This window comes from Neophocaena asiaeorientalis, unplaced genomic scaffold, assembly GCF_003031525.2.
Source record: "Neophocaena asiaeorientalis asiaeorientalis breed wild unplaced genomic scaffold, Neophocaena_asiaeorientalis_V1.1 scaffold648, whole genome shotgun sequence".
NCBI classification, from domain to species: domain Eukaryota; kingdom Metazoa; phylum Chordata; class Mammalia; order Artiodactyla; family Phocoenidae; genus Neophocaena; species Neophocaena asiaeorientalis.
Genome location: NW_020172781.1, coordinates 1030487 through 1040040, shown reverse-complemented (window position 1 = coordinate 1040040; position 9554 = coordinate 1030487). Strand labels below are relative to the sequence as shown.

The 9554-nt window shown below is 50.1% G+C and overlaps 1 protein-coding gene across 1 annotated transcript in view; it reads right to left on the bottom strand.

The window, feature by feature from the left end:
• Window positions 1-1041: 1041 nt before the first annotated feature.
• The window catches only part of TBX3 (T-box transcription factor 3), a 13983-nt gene continuing 5470 nt past the window's right edge, over window positions 1042-9554 (bottom strand). The window contains 5 exon segments of the mRNA XM_024741570.1: window positions 1042-2995; window positions 4836-5175; window positions 5177-5477; window positions 6940-7097; window positions 8422-8498. Of these exon segments, the coding sequence (XP_024597338.1) occupies window positions 2534-2995; window positions 4836-5175; window positions 5177-5477; window positions 6940-7097; window positions 8422-8498 (1338 nt within the window). The 3' untranslated portion in view covers window positions 1042-2533.

The window sequence follows — 9554 nt, the reverse complement described above, 5'->3', positions numbered from 1 at the left end:
TGGAGACCCTTCCTGTCCTCCCCAAATCCCCCCCACCCGCCCCCAACACACACACACACACACCTCCGAGGCGAGGCTGGGGTGGGGAGGGCAGGAGACCAAAGACTGTCATGGCCTCACCATTTTTTATTGAATGTTTCAAAGATAAATCGAACTTCAAAAGGCAACTCCCCAAACAGTCTGGAGGCTGGTTGGAGGGAAGAACTGGAGGAGGGTGTCAGCCTCCTGGGTGACTTTTCCCTCGGAGGGGGTCAACTATGCGCCCTGGAATTACCTTTCCCTTGCGGGGAAAACTGCCCTCCTCCTTCCCGTGACGCAAAGTTTGCGCAGAGCTGGCCGCGCTTCGCACGCACAATTCGGGCTGAGGCCTCTGAGGGGTGTCTTGGGTCAGCCTGGTCCAATCTGAGACACCGGGGACTACAGGGGGGCGTTCGATTTCGTTCCCTTCTCCTGCAGCTTGGAGGGTTGCTGCCTTGCCAAGCCGCGGCTGGCCACGAGGAGATTCTGCTAGTTTTTGTTTGTTTGTTCGTTTTTGTCTTGTTGTTTTTTGCACACTGGGGCAAGGAGAAATTGACTTCAATTTCCCAGATCGACGTGCAAAGGGAGAGCGCGCCTAAAACGAAAACGTTCGGATTCGTGCGGGGAAACACTGACTTAGGGAGCGAGCATTCTTTTTCCATTAAAACTTAAGTATCTGAAATTGCTATTCTATCCAATTCTAATCAGCCCCCCTTCCGCCTCTCGTTTTGCTTCCTAATTTAAAGGAAAAGTATTGAAACCGCTCCCTTCACCGCCGCCGCCGCCGAGTAAGGGACTTTTGTTTTTAGTTTTGTAACTTGAGTGACATCTCATTTTGGTTCAGTGGGGGCGGTCTTAATTATTTAAAGGCAAAGAGAAGGGACTAAAGGAAGCTAGGAGAGAAAGAGGCCCATTCTCCACTTTCAGTAAAGTTCCCTAAAGAAAGCACTTAACACAAGGCCCAAAGACATTTCAATAAAAATTTATTGAAATTTCAATGATATTTTAAAGAGAGGGGGCAAAAATACAGAAAACCAAAGAACTCATCAAAAATTATAACACAAAATATACCTTCATGAATTTTTGTCTTTAAACCAGCTCTCAGCAACTGACTTTTGAACTGTGAATATATATCTCTATAGGCACCAATTCAAAACACCATCAACACTGAAGACAGTAAGTAGTCAATTCCACTTTGTTTTGAAGAAATCAGACTAGCAAATACAAATACAAAAGAAAAATCATGAAGTCAAACCGTAGCCTCCGCACTCCCCACCCCACCCGCAAGCAATCTCAGAACCACCTCCCCAAGTTTTGGTAAAATAGGCAACAGCACTTTTCCCCACTTTTGGACATTAAAAAAAATTTTTTTTTTCTTTGCAGACAACTCTTTTGAAAAGTGTGTCGGTGTCGGTGCAGAAAGTGTGTTTTCTACTTTTAAAAGCGATCCTGTGACCTTGAAATAAAACTGACTATAGGAAAACAAAACCACAAAACCTGACAGCTGCAATCCTATTTACAGAGAGCTATGTACAATGTCAATAAATTAAAGTTTAATTTTTCGAGCATTCATATTCCACCTATTTACAAGAGTTATCAAATAATTACATAAATACTTTGTCTAATAGTCTCGTTTCTTCTTTATTATTTTTTAAAACCTTGTTATTGCATATACAGGAAAGAGAAAGAACTGTCAGAGGGACGACATGAGTCCTGCTACAGAGCTTAGATAAAATAAATTCATTTTTGGTGTTTTCCCCACCCCCTTCCCTTGAAATCATCCCCCTTGGGGTTGTCGAGAATCGAGGAAAAGGGTAAGGGGTAATGTCCTTTTCTCTCTAAAAGCAAGCATTCAAAAATAAAACCCACAAATACATTACTGTGGCACATGCAAAAAGAGACCTATAGCTCTTAAAACATCACAAGAATATTAAAAAGACACAGATTTCCTTAATAGAGACTAAACAAGTATGGCAGGGACTTCCCTCCCCAAACAATGCTACCCAGTAATTTATTTAGAACTGATACGCAGGTCACTAGAAAGTTTTTAATCTTCACAAACAGAATCATATTAATGTATCCATTTGTCCCCGGTATTTTTTTTTCAATTTTATTTGTTTCCACTTGACACGGTGAAGGAAAAAAATATATATATATAAATCTGCACTGGGGGAGCTTTTCAACCCCTCCCCTCCTGGGGCCTGGCTACCTCGATCTTCCCACAGCTTCCAGACCAGCCTCGAAGGAGGTGCTCCGGCCGCCAAGGCATTGACTCCCACCCCCAAGAGCTCAGTGCAACCGACGTTTCTGAGCCAGATCCCGGATGTATAAACCACGCCAAGAAGAAAGGGCTTGTTTCTAGCACATTCTCTCCAGGGAGTCCGGCACCCCTTCCCAGACAGGGCTTCACAAAGAAGGGCTGACCTCACTGCACGCCCGTGGTTTATTTGACATCCAACAAAGTGCACTGCAGACTGGACTGGACTGGAATGAAGAGACTTTTCTGGGGAGGGGTTTACGGGGATGCGCTGCGGGACCTGTCGGGCTTGGCTTCCAAGCCGCTGACCAGCCGCTGTATGTTCTGCAGTTCGCTGGTGGCCGCCTCCTTCTCCGGGCAGAGTTTGGGCGACAAGGACACGGAGCTGGAGGAGAGCGTGGAGGAGCGGCTGTTGAGTTCCGAGCCTGAGTCCACGGCCACCGAGGCCGGGCTGGCGGCCAGGGCGGCGGCCTTGCCATCGAGGGGCCCCGGGGCTGCGGCCATGGACGGCAGGGCGGTGGTGAGCAGGCTGCTGCTGTCCGGCACCGGCACGGGGATGGAGTAGGGGCTGTAGCGCAGCCGCGGGCGCATGGTGTTCAGGTTCAGGAACGGGTGGCGGTGCACGGAACTGGAGGCGGCTGCCGAGGAGGCGGCCGCCGCCGCGGCCATGTACGTGTAGGGATAAGGGAACAGGCTTCCGAAAGGCGACATGGCCAGGCCCTGCGCGAGGAAGAGAAGGCAGGGGCAGAAGAGTCAGGGCCCAGGCTCTGCGCAGTGGGGAGGAGCCAACCTCATCCATCACCCCTCCCCCACCCGTCCCCACCTTGGGTGAGTCCTTAACCTCTCTCCCTGGTGGGTAGAGAGCAGGACACTCAAACTTCTGTGTCTAGGTCCAAATCTGAGCTGTGTCAACCTAGGCCGAAGTATTCACTCCCTGTGCCTCAGCTTTCTTATATGGCAAAACCAGGGAAAAGTTTAATAATTTGCATACTTCTGGGGGACTCTGTGGGTATGAAATGAGCTGCTGCCTGCAACATACTTCACACAGGGCGCCTGGCCGATAGGACGGTTGGAAATTCTCCCATCAGAGTCCGTTGTTCCACCTGTTAAATGGGGCTACAGACAGTCTAACCCCACAAAAGTAGCTGGGTGCAAACCAGAGGGCATAAAATACTGGACATGAATTTTTTTTCATTCTTGTCGCTCCACCCCTCCGTCCTCCTACGCCAGTCTTGAAGTTTAAAAAAAAAAATCTGGGGAAGATCCTTAAGCAAAAGGAAAACGGGGGTGGGCAGGATGGAGGGGGAAAGAGTAAAGGGCGTTTGCTATGAACCAAGAAATCACATAGCCCCAGATATGCTGGTGTTACAGGTGGAGAGACTGAGTTGAGATAGGCCCCGGGTGTAGGAATTCACTCGGCTAGCAAGTGGCAGAAGCAGAATAAAAATCCGGGGACCCTGGCCCGGGTGAGTTCTCTCTGACCCACTGCCTTGGGTACTATTAGTACCTGTCTGCCCAGGCAGGCCCTCGCCCGCCTATCACCTGCCCACCAATGACAGGAGGGTCTCCAGAAAGGGCTAGCACAGGAGGTGGGAGGGATGGAGGAAGGGCAGAAGCCAGCCCTTTTCTCAGTCCCCTCCTCTTTCCAGAGGGGGAGGCCAGTCCTGCCTCTTGGCTCAGGGAAGGGAGATGAATGTGCTCAGACAAAACAAAAGGCAAGGGCATGCAGAATACCCCATAGAACCTTTTCGCCGGGGTTCAGAGCATTTTCAGCAGCCTGAGACTTCTCCCCAGCTGCTGGAGCCCCAACACAGCTGTCTGAGCCATACACAGGCCGCCAAGCCTGCCACAGCCCCAGCCTGTCCTTCTCTGACATTTCCCACGTGTGCACAAGCCATTAACCCTTTGGGGAACAGGCTGGCCTGCGACGGGTGGGGGAGCAGGGAAATAGCTTCATATTGGAGGTTCAAGAATCAACTCTTCCCCGGGGAGTCACTTCCCTTACCAGGTCATGGTCTCTCCCTCCTCTAAGTCTTGGGGGAGGGTTGGCTGTGCAACATTTAAGAGACATTTCAACTCTGAAGCTAAAATCACAGCCTCTGGAAAAGGCCCTGGAATCTGACTGACTGCCTGGGGTAGAGTCTCAGGTCCACCACCTACCAGCTGTGTGTCCTTGGATAAGTTACTCAACATCTCTGATCTCTGTCCTTTCATCTAGAAGGTGGAGGTGATCATAGGATCGCTGAAGTCAGAATAGATCGAGTACTTAGAAGAGCACCCGGCACAAAGTAAGTGCTGTGTAGAGTTATTATCTGTTATTACCATCTAGTTACTCTGCTAGAAATAGCCCTTAACTTAGAAAAAAAATTTTTTTAAGTTTTGGTGGGGAGTGTGAGGTTATGATGAATCAATAAGTCTTGCACCTAGTAATAATAATGATGATGACAATAATAATTATTATTATTGAAAGCTTCTAGACAGGGGGACTGGGTGAGTGCCCGGGATCTAAGGACAGGCAAACGAGAGTCAACGAGGGGCCGGAGAGGCGGTTGATAAATACCTGAGAGGCCAGGACATGCTGCTGGAGGTGGAAGGGCAGGGTGGCCGCGGACGCCCCCGACAGTCCCTGCGCCGCGGCGGCCGAGGCCATGGCCGTAGAATCCAGGCCCGAGACGCCAGTGGAGGCCCCGGACACGGTGGCCAGCAGGGGCCCCATGCCAGCGGCCATGCTGGAGAAGGCACCCCCCATGGCGAACTGGCCGGGGTGCAGGAAGAGCGGGTGCCCGTTGAAGAACTGCTGGCCGGCCAGGCCGGGGGCGAAGCCGAGGCCGGGCAGGGGGCCCTGGCCCAGGTGCGCGGCGGCCGCGTCCGTCTGCACGGTGAGCGGCGCGAAGGCCTTAAGGGGCCGCGCCCTCGCGGCCCGGGCTCCGGCGCTCCTCGGCTCCCAGGCCGCGGGTGCTGGACGAGATGGTGGCCGGGCTGTGGCGCGAGTCGGGCGACGCCTTGTCCAGCCGCCCGCTGTCCCGGGGCCGGCCGCCGGGCTCGGCTACGAAGAGGTGCGCCTTGACCGCCGGGCTGCCCTTGTCCCGGCACGGATCCTCCGACGTGGTGGTGGTGATTTTGGCCGCGTCGCAGGCCTCCGGGCCGTGCTCCTCTTTGCTCTCGGCCTCGGTGTCGCTCTCACCCTCGCTGGGACACAGATCTGCCAAAGGAGGGAAACAAAAGCCAAGCAGAAAGGCGTTAGCTCTGAAACCCGGGCCAGCAGAATTCCAGTTCCCCACTTTGAATCCCAGCTCAGCCACTTCCCAGCTGTGTAACCCCAGGAAGCCCCTTAACCTCTCTGCGCCTCAGTTTCCTCATCTGCAAAGTGGGAGTGATGATACCGCAAATTTTAGTGGAAGGATGCAACAAGCTAGTAACGAATTTCAAGTATGTAGATAGAGCGGCACCCCTCCGTCCATAGATCCTTCCCCAAATGGGTAGTGAATTTTACTATTTTACACAAGTGAGGACTGAGCTCCTACTAGGTCAGACAAAGCCTTTACTGGCCTTTTTCCCCATTCGATTGCAAATTCAGTTTTTAAAAATCAAAACTGACTTACACTAAAACTCACTGCGGGAACACCTTCTAGTTACCCTCTCTTTGTTCCCTGAGTGATTGAGAGCAGTCCCTTCCACAAATCTGTGGATTTCTTTCAGAAGGATTTGTTTGGAGAGAACCCTGACATTTGAATTGGTAGTGGCAGAATTGAACACTCCTCCCCCAACATGCATGCACGCACACACACACACACACACACACACACACACACACTCCACTGAGCCTTCTCTGTTTCCCCTGTCTCTGCAGACAGAGATGGGTGATAAGCGGCCCACTCACTGCCTGAAGACAATCATGGATTCTCTTTTGCTCTCACCACACCCTCTGTGGGTGTCCTACCAGTAAAAAAAAAAAAGAAAAAGGGATCCCGTTTTGTGTTTAAAGCTTGAATGGATTGAAGACATAAAGAACTCTCATTTTATTTCACTTAAAAAACAGGTCTCTTCCTATTGAGAGCATGTGTGTCTTTCCAAATAAATAGTTCTTGCTCTTTAAACACAGGAAACCAACTGGGGATTTGAACAGCTCCTCCTCTCCCACCCCTGCCCTCCCCAACCCAGATTCTCAGTGCTTCATCTTCTCTCACAGGTCCATGGTGGCTCTATAGCTGGATTTCTCTTGGTCACCTTCCCTGTTCCAGGTGGCCGAAAATCCCCTGACTCCTCCCACCCCCAGCCTAACACATTTTAACCTAGAGTTTGAAGATAGAGTGAAAAAAAGTCAGCTGCTGCTTGGTTGGAGGGGTGGGGTGGGGGTGTGGGAAAAAGAAAGAGAGAGAGAGGGATGCTCCAGGCGCCCACCCAGAGGGAATACAGGAGCTGGGACGACTACTTCCTCCCTGCCAACTCAGTGTCTGGGCGAAAGGGGTCTGAGCTCTCAGAGGAACTTAGGGAAGGGGGACACACCTGATCACCCTTTGTGAGATTTGGCTCCTGTTTACAAACTTCTAGAAGGATCTGAAGCTTTGGAGGGGTCAGGTTCCCTGGTGGGTGCCCCCAGCCCCCAACTCTTCAGGCTTCCAAGAGCTGGAGAAATCTGAGAAATCAGAGGTGGCCAGACTTACCTTTGAGGTTGGATGTCCCTACGGTGGAGACGGCCGGAGAGGAGGACTGAGCGAAGCAGCTGAAGGAAGCCTGCTCGCTGGAGGACTCGTCGGAGGTGCCGTTCTCCTTTTTGTGTCTGTCATCGAACACCCTCATGGACTGCAGGGTGAGCTGCTTTCTGTGGCAGAAGCCCACACACACCCAGCGTTACATATCAGAACAGGATTTTCGGCCTCACCCTCTCCAAAGAGGCGCACACATGCCCAGGGGGATGGGAGGGGGAAAGAAGGCTTTGGGTGTATTTATTCAAGATCAGAGGGATTCATTAGGGAAGGGGTATTGGCTGGGGCAGTGAAATCTTGTTTAAAAGTAAAGAGCAACTTTGGGCCTCACTGGTTCCAGTTCTCACACCTGCCCAAGAGTTACCGACTGCTCCTTTGGGAGCTGCAGGTCCAGGTGATGGCAAGATAATGTCTTCATGAGGGGCAGGACCGTACCTGGTGACCCTGAGCCACTAGATATCAGGTTGGGCCATCTCATGATCATGCATTTGTACCTGGATTTCCCTACCCTCAGAGTTCAACGGGAAGGCAGGAGGGGTTTGAGTCTTTGTTCTTGTGAATTAGACATGAATTATGATGTCATCTTATGAAATAAACCATGATATGAAAAAAAAAAAAAGTAAAGAGCGAGACGGGAGATTGGAGCCAGCCAGAGACAGCTGAGCAGCCTGCCTCACAGACTGAGGGGAACAGAGGACTCAAAGCAGTGAACACAAAGGGCGGACCAACTCCACACGGGTTGCTAAGATTGGGAAGAAGTGGTTATTTCATGGTGCGCTTTACTGTAATCGGTTCACCAACACATTAATTGGACTTAAAAAAATCTATTTTGATGTGAGAAATTATTTCTTAATGCCCAGCCCCTCCCCCAGGGGATAGGTTAAAAATTGGGGCTGATTTTCTGGATTTTCGAAATTCTTTGAACGCGGGTGGGGGAGGGGAGAGCTTCTTTTATATACCAGCCAGCTGTCTGCTTAATGCAGAATGATACATGTCCCCACAGAAGGAGGGAGCCATAGATGTCTCCAGGGGCTTCAGTTCTGTCTGAGGGTATTTGCCAGACAAGACTGCAAAAATCCCAAGGCATTTTGTGAATGGCTTAGTCCTTTCCCGGGACCTGCCCAGGATGAACTTAAACTAATTAGAAATTAATAGGCATCTGTATATAATCTGTATCCCTGATACTTTTCTTGCAGAGACATCTTTCTATGGGGTGGCCTAGTTAACTTCCTTTAAGGTAACATGGAAGAGGTAGAGAAAGTGGTGTACCGGAATCGGTTAAGCTCTTGACTGAGGGGCATCAAACCGTTTTCCACCCTTCCCCCGCCCTTCCCCCACCCTTCTCAAGGTAAGTGCCTGCATCCCACTTCTAACAGTTGAGTGTTGGGACCTAGAAAAGCGATTTTCTAAATTATCTGAGAAACAACTCTCTCAGCTCACCTTTTTTCTCTCCTGCCATTTCCAGTGTCCCGGAAACCTTTTGCAAAAGGGTTGTTGTCTATTTTTAACTGAGTTATCTAGAGAAGGAGACACAAGCAAGAAAGAGACACTGGTTTCATTTTCTAGAATGTTCTGGGAGTGTTTCCCCCAACTCATTAATCTACTAGAAATCTGACTTCCAACCACCGGAGAAGTCATTTGGATAGGCCAGGTTGAAGAGAAAGAGAGAGGCGAACACAGAAGAAGTTTGGAGGGGGCCAGGAGGAAAACCAAAGCAAACTGTGTCATGGCTGGCATCTCCCATTGGAGGCCAAACCAGGGATTCCAGGCTGAAATGATCCTGCCTGGGCAGCCAACAGCCTGGGCTTAGAAATGGAAAAGCTGTCAAGGGGCAACCTGTAGATCTTAAAATTATGCTTTCCTTTAGATTTTTTATACAGAGCAATGATCATAAAATATGTTATGGTATATTTCCTGCCCCAAAACACACGCACAAACATACACACAGCACATCCTCCAACCTTTTCTGTAAATCTAATAAAATGATTTATGGGGTTTCACTACCCTTGTGCTGGAGTGGGCTTGATTTTTTTTGCTGGGTGTCGGGGGAGTGTGTTTCAGGAATTACGATATTGACAATTATAGATTTAGAAGGACCGAATGACCACTGGAAACATTTGTTTTCATTTATATGCCCTGCCACCGCCATTAGGTGGAGAAGGCCCATGGCCGCTTTGATCAAAAATGCTGTATTTTATTATTCCATTAACAACTTAGATTCATAGCATTCTGGGTCTAGAGGGTGCGTGCATTTTTACACGCTGAGGAAAAATAGTATGTAATCTTTCAAATCCCTTCCCTGCGGTGGGGTCGGGGATGGGGATGATGTATACAGAGTTCGCTAGAGGTGGGAAAAGGGCCCCTTGGACGGATTCTTGTTCTTGGAATAAATCCTGCTTGCACTTCTTGCAGGGAGAGGAGGTCCTGATGTCCTAGTCTCCAGACCAAGGAACCAGACCTGGAACACCCCCATCAGCGGGCCCCAGAGGACCCACTCATAGTGAGAGTGAATTCAAAATGGAGGGCGTCGTCTAGTGAGCTGGACTGGCACTGAGGTCCAGGGTGCAGAAGTG